This window comes from Equus quagga, chromosome 4, assembly GCF_021613505.1.
Source record: "Equus quagga isolate Etosha38 chromosome 4, UCLA_HA_Equagga_1.0, whole genome shotgun sequence".
Classification (NCBI taxonomy): Eukaryota; Metazoa; Chordata; class Mammalia; order Perissodactyla; family Equidae; genus Equus; species Equus quagga.
The window spans coordinates 81,323,928-81,340,371 of record NC_060270.1 but is presented as its reverse complement, the minus strand read 5'-3'; the positions used below and the strand labels follow the sequence as shown (position 1 = coordinate 81,340,371).

The 16,444-nt window shown below is 38.8% G+C and overlaps 1 protein-coding gene across 1 annotated transcript in view; it reads right to left on the bottom strand.

The window, feature by feature from the left end:
- The window catches only part of THSD7B (thrombospondin type 1 domain containing 7B), a 675,055-nt gene that overhangs the window by 346,275 nt on the left and 312,336 nt on the right, over window positions 1-16,444 (bottom strand). Inside the window, exons 8-9 of the mRNA XM_046659574.1 lie at window positions 14,800-15,034; window positions 7,101-7,216 (exon numbers count right to left, since the gene is read on the bottom strand). Of these exons, the coding sequence (XP_046515530.1) occupies window positions 7,101-7,216; window positions 14,800-15,034 (351 nt within the window). The remainder of the gene's footprint in view (window positions 1-7,100; window positions 7,217-14,799; window positions 15,035-16,444) is intronic.

Below are 16,444 nucleotides of genomic sequence, written 5' to 3'. Positions count from 1 at the left end.
GGCTCTGGAGTTGGAGAAATCTGGATCCTAATTCTAGCTTTGCCTCTGACATACTGGGTAACCTCCAGACCATTTACTTCATCTTTTTGAGCCGGGCATTCCTCACCTCTTAGTCATGTACAATAGACCTACCTCCCGGCGTCATTCTAGGAGGTAAAGAAAAGTCTCAGCTAGTGGTACTGTGAACTCCAGGTCCTTATAATTGTACATCAGTCTCTGGTCCAGAAAGAAGAGGCAGTAGGGACAGGAGGCAGATGTGGACTGAGAATGTTTCCTTAGCAGCTACTACTTGGACTAACATTTGCTCTGACAGAGAGGTGTGGGTAACACCAACTTAGAGCTCTGACCTCCGAGCAGCAGCTCTCCTTATAGCCCAATGGTGTTCTTCCAGGTCTGGATATGGTCATGGGCTCTAATAAAATGGTCTAAAAATAATTAGGTTTGTTTCTTTTTCCAAATCTGATTTTTTGCCAAATCAAATTCATCTCATACTGGGTTTTAATAGAGACAGGCAGAAGGTGCCAAATTTTAAGGAAAAAAACACATGGGAGACAAAAAAAAGAAATTAAGAGAATTTTATCTCTCTTTTTTTCCCTATGATTTGAAAGTTTCTTTTATGAATTTTATCAGCAGAACTCCTCAGTTTGGCAGAAGTATGATTGAAAACTGTAATCTCTACAAGCCCAAGTGTTTATCATTCCTCCTACTAAATTTTCAGGAATATTTATTGAGTACTGAAACTATGTGGTGATCTATGGGCTTTAAATTACACACTAACAGGGGCATGTCACCACCAATGGAGCTTGTAAAAACAAGGGCACCTGTACTCTGTGTATCGGGGCTGGGGCTTGGGACATATATGTGAGATACACATCTTATTTTACTTAGTTTTTCAAAAAACACATGGGAATAGATAACATCCAAAATTCATAGAGCTGGTAACTGAGATTTAGGTTAAGTCACTTTCTCAAAGAAAGTCATTAGATCATTATATTGCCTTCAATGCTATTTTGGGGGCCAGTGTTCCAGGCCCCAAATCTTGGTTACTCAAACACAGTAGATTCCTCATTATTTAGGAGTAAATTAGCACTCCATCCTCTACTTCCTGGGTGGACAAAAGTACAGATGGGTCTGTGGGGAGAAGGAAGGGATCATATGTCCTTGAAAGGGGTAAGTAAAGAGAGAGAGTGGTGCTATTATGCCTTGGAGTAGGAGAAATTCTGAAGTCCAGAATAGGTGATTTTTGACCTATTTGACATTCCAAATGACCAATTTCTTTCCCCTTAATTGGCCGGGACCCATCAAAGAATCCATTAATGCTGTAGCTTCATCTAAATGGAAATAAAGTATTTAGGAATTAGAACTGGATGTGGGAAAGATATGGAGTTCACTTGCGCATTCATTCAGCAACAATTACTGAATGCCCAACATATACCAGACGTTGTGCTAAGCACTAGAAGTTCATTAATGAAACCAGAAGACTTCTGCCCACTAGATTTTATCATCTGTCCAATAAAAAAAAAAACAGACATGAAAACAAGGCCCTAATAACAGCACACAAAGGACTATATACTGCAGGACACTAATATAATGAAAGACAAGTTCCTTGATCTTAAGGAACTTACATATTAATAATAATAATAATAATAAATTTCCATGTACGTGGCATTCTTCCATGTGTACTATTCTCATTTAATCCCTATAACCGCTCTCTGAAGTATGCGCTAATATTATCTCATTTTAGAAAGGAGGAAATTGAAACAAAGCAAGTTTAAAGTGAGTCTAAAGTGACTTTTTGCAGCAAAGGTGGGATTTGAACCAAGGAACTCTAACTCGAGAGTCCATGCTCTTAATCACTGCACTATACCACCTAGGCATTAAAAACACTACTGATCTTTGATACTGAAAACTCAAAACACAACTCCAGGAGGTTTGACACAGGAACAAAGGATACCACTAAATGAAGCTTCCTGCCAATTCCCACCAGCAGTTTGCCTGTGGCCTTCCTGTTACTATGACACTGCTCTCCAGCTTGCCCCTTAGGGAGGAAAGTTAAAGGAGCTCCTTAAGCCTTTAATTTTTGAGATTGACAAATAATTAATCATTAGCTCCATGGTTTCTAGAAAGTTACAGGAACAGCTATTTTGAACATGCCTCATTTTATCTTCCAGGCTAATAGCTTTATCTCCTACATATTTTTCCCCTTCATGGCAGTGATATTCACATCTAGGAACTATACAAAAATAATCCACTGGTGGTGGAAGACGTGATAGAGGTAGTACAGGCAAAACACAAGTGGTCATAGGTTGATGATTATTTTTACTTGGTGATGGCTACACAAGAGTACATTCTATTAACCCTTAATATTTTGTATTAACATTGTATTATTTATGCTTATGTCTTAAATTCACATTATTAAATGTAGAAAATGTAAGTGAGCCCCTTTAAAGATAGTCTGAGAGAAATCTTGGAAAGTCAGTACTGATTTGTGAGTTTAATGTAAAAACATTAGATGTGATGCTTATGAGAGCAGTGGCCAAGATGATTTCCAATACTACTCAGGCAAACAATTATCAATGATCTCCAACAGCCGGCTAAAATGTATGGGAAGACATCCTGTAAAGTATAAAACACTAAATGAGTGTTTCTCATCCCTGCCCACTTGTAAGAGTCATTTATGGAGTCACTTATTAATATTGCAATGTCCCTTCAACATGAAGACATTCTGACTAACCAGGGCTGAAATGAGTCGGACATCTGTACACTGAAAAAACTCCACGGGTCTGGGAACCTCACAATAAACAAATTGTTGCTATTATTAAGCAATACAACATTGGATGCTTCAGGCAGGCACTTGCTTTACAGGCTTAAGGAAGAATAAGAGGAAATAGCAAGAAAAGTAGCAAAGAATGGTTCTTGATCATTTGGCTAATATATTACTGGGACTTAAAATTTAGAAAGATGAAAACAGGGCCACAGCTTGATAAATATTTGGTTTGCTTAGAAGAATGGGGGACTACCATTAATCCTTTAAGGAGAGACTCCGATGAGGCAGAGTAAGAAGATAGGAAGCATGGCTTGCTACTGGCTAGAGATTGTTCACAGCTTGAGAATGCTTTAAAAGTCATACAGATTTAGATCATGAACCCAGCCAAGACCAAACAAAACCTGATACAATTCCCCCAGTGCTAAGGCAGAAATCCCTCCTGGTACACTCTACCCCCTGTACCCCCTGGGCTTTCTGAGAGGTAGAATGGATTTGGTTTGGAATTCACATAATCCAGTGATTCCTGGTCATATCAAAATTAAATCATGTCTCGGAGTAGGCGTCAGTATATTTTAGAGATCTCCAGGTGATTCTATTGTGCAGCCAAATCTGGGGACCACAAACATAAACTCTTCTCAAACTTGATGACCCAACATGAAACCACAGCTGCAAAAAAGAGTTCCTCTATCCTCATTAGTCGGGGCTGCCACCTGCTCAGGCCCACCCTTCTCCTGATCTCTCAGTTTAGGTTAAACCACTTCTTTCCACCCCAATCCCACCCAACCTGTATCCCCACCTGCTGGTCTGTCCCCAGTCCACACTTCTCACTTTACTACTTTGACCATGTCATTGCCTTGCTCAGAAATTTCTAATGAACCCCATGCCCACCTGGAGCTTTGTAACCAACATGCAGGTATCACCTGGGGGTTTGTCGAAAGGTACAATTCCAGGTCCTGTCAGAGTCTTCTGAATTAGAATGTGCATTTTAATAAGATCCCCAGAGGACTTGCATAAGCCTTTAAGTTTGAGAAGTACTGCTTTAAAACACTGTTTCCTAAAGTATCTTTTGAAGGACACTCTCAAGGACAGAAAATCTACTGCCTGGATTCAAAGCCACAACTTTCTCTCTCTTTACAGGACATATATCCATTTAAGAAAATATTTATTGAGTGACAAATATGCCCCATACCATGCTGGGTTTAGAGGATGCAACAGTGAAGACGACAGAAGTGGTCACGCATTCGTGGACTTACAACCTAGCAAAGGCAAAGTTAATAAAGATAAGTCTAGGAATGTCAGAAAGAGGATGTGCAGGATGTGTGGGGTGATCTAGCTAATGAAGTGGATGGGGGAGGGTCTAATGTAGTCCGGGAGATGAGAATAACATTCCCAGGGGAAAGAGTGCTGCACAGCAGGTCCCTGCAGATGCACAGGCCAAGGGCCCAGAAAAGAAGGGCAGCTGAACACAGTGCCAGCCTTACACAGCAGGTGCAAAGGCTTGGAACAAGGATAGAAATGCTTGCCCAGGGCCTACTCCATGCAAGACAGTGCTCCAAGTGCTTTCCTTATATGTAGGTGTGATTATTAACCATATTTGATGGATGAGGAGACTGAGGCACAGAGAGATTAATTAATGTACCCATCATCACAGCACAGTCCTTGGACATCAACCCTGGCCATCTGGTTCCAGTGTCTATGTTCTCAGCCACTGCATTCTATAATGCTTGAGCTGGGAAGAACACGATGCATTCAAGAAGCTGAAAAACAGGTCTTATGTCCAGTTCAAGCAGTGTTTGTCCATGGATCTATGGTCCTTTCTCTTATCATACGAGGAGAAGTGCATTACCATTCCGTGGCAGCTTCTTACAACTCAAGTTTTGGGTATTCTATAGTTATTGAATCAGAATTTCTACCCATGGAGCTGAAAATCTGCATTTTAATAAGGCTTCCAGGTGATTCAGAGGCAATAAAGCTTGAGAAACATCGGTTTACGGCTACCAGTTCCTCCAATAATCTCCTCCCTCTCATAGTCCTCCCCTAATTAACCCATGGTTATTTAATAATATTTTGGTCCCTAGGTATAAATGAGACATGAGGGTAAATAGGATTGAAGTGGAAAGCTGGAAGAAATCTGAAAATTGAATCTTTCCTCCTTCAGGCCCCCTGACTGCCAGGCTGTGAAAAGAATTATCTAGGCTTGAAAAATTGGAGTCAAAAAGAGACCACAGAGACTTAGAACTACTTTCACTACAATGCCAGCCATTTAAATAATGAATTGAATCTCTGGAAATGGTAGCAAAATTTCAAATTGCTGGAAGAGCAATCATTTCACATGCCCTATGATTCCTCCACTCTTAGCCAGTGCTAGGAGAAGACTCTCAAGCAGCCAGGAGAGAGAATTTTCTTGAATGTAGAATACATGACATAGCAGTAGCTGAAGAAATCTCTGGCCACTAGGGCACCCTGACACAACACAAATAATATGCCTCCTTAAGTGTGGGGGATCTTGACAGCTCCAACACCAATATCTGGCTGCCAATAGGAGACTCTTTCTAATTCAGTCTTTTACGTTCTTATAACCCTTTAACAGAGGAATTATACTAATTTCTCATGAGGAAGCAGCTAAAAGAAATAGCTGAACGTCAATAAAACTCCATCATCATAGATTATTTTATCTTCTCCCACATTTCCAATATTTATCTTTAGGAGCTTGAATGTTTTTCAGGTACATTACCATTAAAATTCCAAAATTCAGCCTCCTAGATGCTGCCTTTCAGATGGTTCAGAATAGAGGTCATAGCTTTTCTTACCCACTCTGTCTGAAAACGATGTTCCCCGGGCTACTCAACAAACACTTTCATCCAGTTCCCTTACTTTGGATCTTCATTCAGGAATATGAGTTTTAAAGAGTTTCTGGAAGAAGTAGTTGTTTCCAACCCTCAAAATATCAGATAAATATTCCACTGTATTTTCAAAGCTCTTCCATATTCCATATATTTATTTCTTATTCTATCCATAAGCAAAGCTCATTAGGTGCTATTATACTAATTCTGTGATAAAGGATCATTAAGAAGATAAAATAGCACATTTATAAAAATTTTATGCAGGTGTCCCAACATTATAATATAAGACACTCATGATGATAATCTTCAACAGCTGTCACTATCCCTTTGCCAATCACTGAGAGGTGGTTTGAAGTGGCAGTCCAATCTCTGTCAATGTTGGCCCTATTGTCCTGTCACTCCCATGAAGATGTGTGAGTCAAAGAGCATTTGAGGGATCCTAGGTGCACAAGGTAGGGATTTTCGATGTGTCAGTGCTCTCAATCTCTGTGACAGGTTCTCTCTTTGCAGAACTGAATACTTCCTTTTCCCTTCCTCCAGGAGGCTAGTGCAGCAATAGAGTGAGAGCCATGCCCTGCTTGCGAGGATGTGACTGCCAAGAGAAAGCCAGGGATGTGTGGCTGAGACTCAATTTACTCTGGGAACTACCGGTGATATTCTTTCCATCCTTCCTTTTCTTGGATGTGCCTTTTCTTACTGTGGCAATGGTAAGATTTATAGGACCGAGGGTAGGGTGTGAGACTACAGAAAGGGACCAAGTTATTAACTCTAGGTCTTAGGCCAAAACAGAGCTTTGAGACCTGGAGTACTTGTATCTCCACAAGGACTAACTCATCAGGGGACTGCAATAAGCATGGGGAAAACATATGTTCTAAGAAAGAGGGTCATTTTACCAAAGTGCTCCTGTGTGTTTCTTACGATTTAGGTATTAAGTATCCTGGATCACAGCCTTTGAAATACACCCAGGTGTATCAAGCATCATCATTAAGAGTAAAGAAATACAAATCTCATATTGCCAATTTCTGTACCTGGTCAACACTTTTTAATGTATCTTCCTTCATTCTCCCACAGGCTTATATTTATCAGTGATGCAAGCATAGTGTTTAAGGCACTATATTCTAAGGAAGATACCTGGAGTCAGACTCTCAGCACACAGCAACCACAAAGAAATTGTGATGATGATTATGCTTATAAGGAATGACATGTGAATAGTTGTTCAAAATGCCACAACTGGGTTAATAGAAGATGAGCACTCCTGAAATGCATACCAGTGAAATTATGGCATATAACTGAATATGTTTTCCCTGCCAAGTTTTGATGGATCTGGAAATCCAAGGCTGCATTTACAAATGTTACAAACCTTGTTTCCAGAGTGACAGGAAAATGGAAAAGGAGGGTACTCACATTCCACAATCTTCCACCTATTTAGCAGCGGGGAAAACAATCGGGTTGTTAGGAAAGAAAGCACTAAAAGAACAGAATCCACCTACCTGGTTGGCACAACCTTGGGCAGGGTGTCCACTCACTGAAAGCAGTCACAATACAGTCTTTTTTGCATGGGAGGAGACAAGGACGTACTGTTTCAGGCTGAGTAGAATCTGGACATCTGTCAATGTAAAGAGAACCTATCAATGCCTCCTGGACAAAGTAAGTGGTTTAACATAGAACCACAGGGTTTCAGAACAGAAAATATTGTGGCCCTGTTGTTCCTTTTATAGACAGGGAAGAAAGACCCAGAGAGGTGAAGCCACTTGCCCAAGGGCTCACAGCCAGAAGCAGAGCTGAACCAGACTTCAGTTCTCTTGACCCAGAGATCAAAATACTTTTCACTAGACTGGGGAAAGAACAATTCCTGAAATTAATGAGGGACAAATGCTAAGAAAGTGTCTCCTCATCAGCATCAATTCAAATATTTGATTTTTTCAGAATGAACATATCTGATATATTTTTTGAAAAGTGTTTTATTCAGGGTAATATACCAAATCAGTGATATCCTACAAAAGGAAGTGGAAAATACAAGGCAATATATGGATATGTTGGGAAACAAAAATCATTGAAGATCAGTTAGTTATACTATACATTTTTGAAAATTAACAGAAATTTAGAATATTCAAATAATTGGCAAGTGTCTCTTTAGAACATGCTGATTGATGAGTTGGAGTAAGCAAAATATGACAGATCGCAAATAACAAATATACTAACTGGCAGTAACAAGAGAAATACTTCAACTGTGTTATTTTGCTGATCATTAATGCTCTAACTTGGGAGGAAACTAATATAAATAGTCAACGGATTCAAAATCACTTGAAAGAACTAAAGTCTCAGAAAATGGCAATCAGGTTTTTGTTTTCTTGCTTGCTTGCTTGTTTTTATGAATACAGAGAACTAAAAACTACATGTATTATCTTCTAAAACAGCGATATGCTAAGAAGAAAAACAGGAAAGTACTCACAACGTATAGTATTTGCATTTCAAATTGTATCCCATAAGTTTCTTACAAAGCACAGAAATGCACTGTGTATAAAGCTTAACAGCATGAGCTCTGGCACTAGATGGTTAGTGCTGAGTTAAGTGCTTTGGCTACAGTCCTTCATTTGTTCCTAAAGATAACAGTGAGAGGCATTATAATCTTCATTTTCAGATGATAAACTGAGACACTGAAACAATAAATAATGGACCCAAAGCCACATGGGGACAGAGAACTTGAAAAAAATTATGATAGAAAAAACACCAGTCTAGCAAGTCCAAATAGACAATAGAGCTTCCCGTAGGAGAGAACAGACAATGGAGGAGATAAAGTTAACAAGGAAATAATGGATTAAAAAGCACAGAGCTGACCGAGGGATGACAATTCAAAGGAAAATCCATCAATTGTACACAAAATGACCAACATGCAAACACAGAGACTGTCCAAATTTCAAACACCAAGAAAAATTTTGTAAGAGAAGAGATAATAATGGTTGAGGGAGAAGAGAAAGAAAATAGATCATCTAAGAAGGGAGAAGAATCTAACTGACAACAGACCTCATCAATTTACATAATTACAAAAAATAAAAACATTTTCTTAGATTTTAAACTTTAGACACAATACATAAGCAAAACATGGAAGACAGAATTTAGCTGTGGAACGGAACGTACATGATGTCACTCCTGCCACCATAAGGTGAAAATGCAGTAGGCAAAAGATGAGAGATGGAAGGGGAAGGAGACAGAGTAGAGGTTTAGATGTCTTCATCCAACAAAGAAGTGGGCAGAAAGACAATCTAAATATAAATGAAATCAGAAATAAAGTTCTAAGAACATGAATCAAAAGTACTAATGTCACAAACCAACAGAACACCAACAACATGGGGGGAGTAGGGAGAGATGTTACCGTAAGTGGGCTAAGGTTCATCGCTTTCATGAGAGGGAATCAAAGGATAGACATTTTAAATTGATAAATGAAGAGATATATGAATGGTATGTGAAACATACATCATTCACAGTTAGGAGGTAAATATCAGAAAGGGAGGAGGGGTAAGAATATACACTTGTGTTTGCTTGTATTAACATAAAGACACAATGGACGTAGATAAGAAACTAATCGAGTGGTTGCCAGTGGAAGGACACGAGGTCGAGAAGCAGTGGATGAGCACAGGGGTGGCCATAAGGCTTCTCACTGTTATATATTATATATCTCCTTGTATATTGTTATAATTTGTGAACCATGTGAAGGCTTACCCAGTCAAAATAAAGAGAGAGAGAGAAAAAAATCACATCAACTGTTAACACGTGTTTGTTTGGAGACGTAGGGTACTAATTGGAGTAGGAGATGGTTGGGGACCTGGTGCTTTCCATCATCAGTCCCTTATTTTACTTCTACTATGTATTATTTTACTTCTTCTATGGAGCATATAATACTTTGATAAAAATAAAGTGGAAAATTTATATATTCACAGAAAAAGAACTGCTCAATACATTAATTATTAGCGGTATTATTATTAACTTCCTTAATACACTATCAAAGAACTGTCTATCAAAGAGATCAATTCAATGAACATAACAGTAGAAAGAAAGAAGCGTGTCTTTATGAGGATTTGGTGATATTTAAACAAGCTACTCTGGGAAGGAAAATTTATGTCACATTGCACTAGACATAGCAAAACACACTAAAATCATTCCCAAGTCCTTAACTGTGCTGCTGTTTATTCTAACTCCTCTCCAATTTCTCCTGGTATAGGGTTGGAAATGAAAGTACAGCTTGAGTAACATCAACTTCCCGTGTCCTCAATAGAGCTGGGGGGCCTACACTGACCCAGCCAATTCTCACTCACTCATGAATTCACAAAATAGCTTAGAAATATGCGTGGCATTGCCTTCAGGCTTTCTGAAGAGGGTGGCTTGTATTGTAGAGACCTTGTTCCCTTCAGTCAGGAGGAAGCGTTAATCATTTTTAGGGAACTGATACTGTGTACTTTATTTACCCTTTATTGTCATCACTCACAATAAATACTCACTGGGCATAATGTCAGGTTTCCATAACATGGCCCCTTTCTCTTTCTGTGTTCTTCCTTTAAGTCCATGAGAGAGAAACAATATCACGTCCTCAATGGTAAAGGTCAAATTCAGGTTATGTTGCTTTTATAGAGGCCATGACCTGAGGGTTCTCCTGGAATGTGATTTCTGGTCTCATAGGAGCCAAATATTTTCCTGTCAATGAAACTGTCTTTTTTGTTCATTTCTTATGCCAAGAGGTTGACCTTTTTCTCAGGGGTTCAACTTCCTCTTCCTTTCTATTTACATGTTGTCTACCCTCTCAAGGATTATCACATTTCCAATTTTCATAAATTTCCTCTTAGTCTTCAAAAATATTCTCTTTGACCATTAGGAACTTATGTGCCCTCCATTTCTAAAAGCTGTAAGATTTTTTTTTTCTGTATTGTTGTATTGTCATTGACCAAAAAAAGGCTTTTGACATCTTTTGTGCTGCTGTTTTGTTGCGTGTGTGCAGGTGGGTGGGTGGGTAGGTGCAAATGTGCACACACATGCATGCAGGATACATACACTAATTTCAAAAGACTTGATGGTGGAATTCCATCGTACATCATATCTTAAAAGTGCCATATTTTAGCTCAGTGTAAATATTTAGTAACCGTAAGTGAATGATTGAATAGTATTCTATGCTATTGGAGCCTGAGGATAAATAAATCCCTGGGGATATTAGACTAATTTATCCAGCCATTTCCAAAATAAAATTGAAGTCTTAAAACCCAGGGAAACATAGGGATACACTTTTTAGTTAGTATAGAAAGTATGTCATAATTTATACTTTCTCATTTCCTGTAACACTCTGATCCTAGATTGGCAGTGCTCTTGATAAAAGGATGAATGTACTTCATTTCAACGAATGTATTTTCCTGGACTTGCACTGGGATGTTCTCTAACAATTGTCTTTTTGTCACCTTATAGCCTTGGGTCCCTTATAAGCACTATGCTGAAATGCATCAAATTAAGTTACAAAGACCTGCCTTTCTTCAGTTATGCCTCCATCATTGAGATGCAGACACACAGTGCTCCATCTCCTTGAACAGCCCTGTGACCCAGGAACTGATGCACTGTCTCACTCAGTTACCCAGGGCAAACCTGCTAACTTTTTAAACAGTAAATGTTTAAATGGAGCTCCGTATTACTATATTGCACAAAATACCAGATGTTTTCACATTAAAGGCAGAAAGGGCCTTATCAGGACTTTTGGAAGGCTTTGAGTTGTGTGTTTTTAATCTTTTTTATTATTTTTTGTACACTGCAACTGAAAAAAACAAACAAACAAAAAGCACTGAATAGTCAAACAAAACCCCTAAAATATCCCAATAAGCTCTCACTTCTGTTTCAGTTGTGTCCTAGCTAGTTCTCATTTTCTGATATGATCAGTTCTATTACTCACACAGTGGTAACATTCTCACCTATACAATTACATGCAACCAAAATACCAACCCAGGGAAGCAAGAACTTGCAAGGAACTCTGTGGCTCCCAGTGCAGCGGGTTTAGAGATAAAACACATTATGTTAGCCCATCCGTTCCATGGAAACATACTTCCTTCTCTCTACTTTGAAGGCACCTCTTCCTTTAAGATATTTTCTTCTTCTTTCTTATTTCTATCCCCCTATCCCCACCCCAGGGATTTCACAAGTGGCAGGGGATCTTTTTCCACTGCAGTAGCTTTCACAGGACAAAGAACAAAAATACATATTTTTTGAAAGGGCAGAGCAAAGGATACTTTCCACTGCTGATAATCTCACTATCTCCCTATGTGCCTCACTGGACACTAGGTATTAATTTCTTAGCTCAATTAATCTCATTAACCTCAAGAATTTTAATTAACTCTACTAAAGGCAGAGTAAGCTCCTCATATTTAGCAGGATTGTTTGGAGACAGACAGTCAGAATGAAAACTAGGTTGTTAAGTCTCCAACCTCATTAACAGTGCAAAAAGTAATTAACGATGTCTTTATATATGTGTGTGTTAGGGGAAACATCTGTGCAAGTTGTTTTCTGCGGTGGTAAACCGAGCAAAACTGGAGGTTATTCATTGTAACAGTAACATTTTAGTCTCATGTAAATTTTCAAACAAATGCATATTTGTGAATAATGCTTCAAACTATAAACTTTTAGTCTTAGGATTTTTTTGGTCACAAAATATTAAGTTAACATCTGAGTAAGCTGATGTGCTCAGACTTTATTAAAAAACTGTCATTCAAAGTAGTTATGAGCTTAGAAGAGGAAATAGAGGGCTATTTGTACATATAATCCAACTTTTCATGTCCAAATAGCCCTTTAAAATGTGATGATAACTTATTCAGTAGGTGTCAGTCTCAATTCTAATGCCCCTTTGCTAAGACACAGATAAATTGCATTCATATCAAGTGGATTTTTCCTGTTGCGGATCACAGCTGAAAAGTTTTGTGGATAGGAGATCAGACTTCAGGCATGCTAACTTTTCTCATTACTACAAGGAATAACAGTTTGCTGCATTTTATGTAGGGTTTACTACTATACCTAAGGCATATTTATTTTTATTTGTATATTCAAGCTAGTATTTCATGCATCATTTTTAAGCAGTTGAAAATTTACATCATAAAAATAAACATTATCAAGGCTGCAATCCTTCTGAAGATAAAAGGAGTTCCATGTCTGCATAATAACTTTATTGCCCTTTTAGGATTTTACTGTAACTCTATGAGTTGGATTATCACCTGAACCAGGTGATATGCAAACATTATCATCTGTGTTTGGCTATAACTTCCATTATTTCATTCAGTCCACATGGTGCTATGGATACTAGGCAAGTTGAAAAACACAAGTGACATAGTTGATATTCCAAAAAATACAAGCAAAGTACAATTGGAAGCTAAACCAGAAATAACATTTATGAGTTAGTAACAGCAGAAGGTCACATGCATAATGTATTCATTATTCTTCATGGCTGTCCCCTTTGCCAAAATTCATCAGGGTAGATAAAATATGTTTTCTTTATCAAAAGATAAAAAAAACATCAGGTTCATTCAATCTTCTGCAGTTCATATCCAAACCTTGTCAAACCCTGTCACTTTCCTGCACACAGGTCTAGTTCACGCACGAATTCTAATAATATTTATGAAACACTAATGATATGCCAGACACTGTCCTAAAGTCTGGAGTTTCATCAATGAAGAATGCCCAACCCCAGCCCTCTGGAAGCCACATTCAGGTGGAGAGAAAGATGAGGTCTTCCTAGCCGTGTTTTACTTCAAGTCATAGTTATCTTCGCTTGCATTTGCAAAACCATCGGCACATCACATGCTCCAACACCAGTAACATCTGGCCAGGCTGCACTATTTCTGCCCTCAGCAGTTCATTTCCCCTAACTGAGCTTCCGTGATGTTCCTTACACACAGCTAAAGTGGTTTCCATGGCAGTATGGATAAGGCCCAGAGCCTGTCTTCATGGTGCCCCAAGATGAAAGTAATCAGATGTTTGAGTTGCCCATGACAGCAACACAAAGTGGACTGAACTAGGCAGAAGAGTAGATGTATCTGCCTGTGTTTCCAGGAAGGGCAGGTGTGTACCTAAGGGAGATGGGACCAGCATTTGATGCTGCCAGGATTTGTTCTGCTTCAGTTTCTACTTCTTTCTAAGCATCAGTTTTACTCTATTCTCCTGTTTTTTCCACCACACCTGACCACAGCTGTGGCAACTCTCAATTCATATACTTAGAGCATCACGAACAGAAAAAAGAGTGTTTCATTTTCCCAACTTGAAATTCCTGGGGAAGAGCTCTAAGTTTCCTAGTGTCTTGACACTAGACAAAAGATTGCACCAGCCCATCTTGCTGACCCACCACCTCTGTGACTGGGGTGGGGTCTTTTACCACAAGAAGGGGACTAGTTTAAAGATGGCCACTGGGAAATCTCTATGGATAAGATAGTCACCCAGTCTCCATACATTGCATAGATCCCTTACATTTTCTTCTACACTAGCGTGCCTACACAGACGCAAGGAACAGTTATGTCTCCTCATTTGGTCTAGAGATGAAATTCCCACAGCTGAGTTCTCTAGTCAATTACTCTTTTTCCTCCATAATTTGCAATTGTTCTTGACTCTTTTGTATATCTACATGCAGTTCCCATGTCCAAATTCTCCTACTGTTTTTTTTTTTCAATTTATATCTCCAAGTGCAGAGTATAACATGCATTAGATTGTAACTTACTTGAAGGCATGAAATAGTCTATTCAAAATGGCTGTACAGATTTATTGCTCACTCTAGAAAAGATCACTAGAACCTAAAGAAGAGTGTAACATAACCCTATCCTGTCAAAGTGTAGAATCTACCTTCATGTTGACTTAGCCTGGATATGATCGAAAAAGAGCCCAAAATACTAAGATCAGCTCTAGAAAATGTGTTTGATTACTCAAACTGATTCAATATTTGCAGGCATTATTTACTTTTATCCACTAACTAATGCACATATTATAACTTTACTAATGATCCATATTGGAGTTATGTTTACCTCTATTTAAGGCAAATTTTTTATTCTTTAAGAGTCAAACAAAACAAAAAAACTTTTACTCTAGCACAAACTGAGTCATATTCATTGCTTGCTAAATGCTTTTGACCAAAAGCACTCGGCTATGCAATAATCATGTGAACTTTCTATAAATTATTGATAATACCTTTTGGTCATCACTTGTCCCACATGACTCTTGACACAGAAGACCCTCCGTGTCTGAATGCCCACACCACAGGTAGCTTCTCCATTCCAGCCAATGGTTTCATTAATGGCAGTTACCAATGTGTCTGCAGAACAGGGGCTCCAAGGTGATGTCTCCCAGTAGAGCTGCATACAGGAATGGTCATTGCATGAACGATATTCTTGGAGGGCCTGACTAGGGGGGCATGGCTTTCCACCTGCAAAAAATCAAAATCAGAAAGAAGGCATTGTTGTTGCTGTTGTTATTATGATGTTGCTGTTTTTGCTACTGCCATTCTTATTTTTGTTGTTTTTGCTGTTTTAATGGTCTACAAAGATGGCCTTTTGGACACAAGATTCATAAGGCCTGAGCCACTGCACCCTTTTTCCCACTCTAAGGCCATGGTTCTTCTGTTCTGAGTAACAACCTGAGACAATATATTGTACTCCTCTCTCCTAAATAATGAGCAGTAGTATACATAAATTAGACTAAAAATTGATTGATTCTACTGCACACCTCTTGGGGCATGTATCTCTGAGATAAAGTCCAAGGAAATCTCCTTTCATTTGAATATTACTCTGCTTACATAACTTAGTCAGACACGATAGCCCATGACCTTAAAGTGATATTAGGTCAAACACACATATACACACAAATTACCTAACCTATATTTGGTCTCTCCTTCCTAAGAAAGCATTATTTTTCCCAGAGAACCATTTTAAGACAACTGTCCTCCATCAAACAGTGCATTTTACTGCAATTAGAGAAATGCAGAGGTATCTCTTAAAGTTTGGCAGGAGAGAGCCAGTCCTTAAACTCTGAAATAACATCGGATAAGGTGTTATCCACTAGCAAGGAGACCATACAGATGTGCATCCTTATGGTATTGGGTGAGTCAGACAATCAAATTTCATTACTGTCTTTTCTTTCACATTTTTATATCCATGTAAAAACAGGTATTTATCTAAAGTATTGATTTTTTCCTACTCTTCCACACTATAATGTTTTATTCAGTGGGCCAAATGCTCAAGGAGATTTGTGACCTTGGTTTTGTTATTCTTGCTATTTTTTCCCCATTAAATATCACTGGCTTTTTTCTCCTTCCAGAAATATAAAAGACAAGAGGGGGACGCAACAGCACTTTAAGAATATGAAAAGCTGCGTTCATCTTGACCCTGACCCCATTTCTCAGGATCAAAGAACAGAATCTTGTTTAAAAAGGAGTTCCTCACAGCCAGTGGCCACACCACCCCGCTGTTCTAAAAAAGCCATAGGCAGACGAAGCCAAGAGAGGTCCTGAAAGAAATGCCGCCTGTGTCTGGGGACATAGACCATTGCTATCAATGATAGGAACAGTTGCTCCTCTAATTTGTTCTGATGTCACCCTTTTACATTCCCATAGCACATTTTAGCTTCTTCAAAGTCGTTTTCACAGCCTTCATCTTTTTCCCTCTCACAATATGCCAGCAGGATAGAACAGGAAATCAGGGCACACGGATCAGGTAGCTTGTCGATGTTAGTGGCAGTTACCAGTCAAGAAGCCACGTCTCTTGATTCCTAATTTGGAACTCTTTTTACCAAACTTATTCCAATTATGATCCCAACTGGATGAGCTATCTGAAGCTGG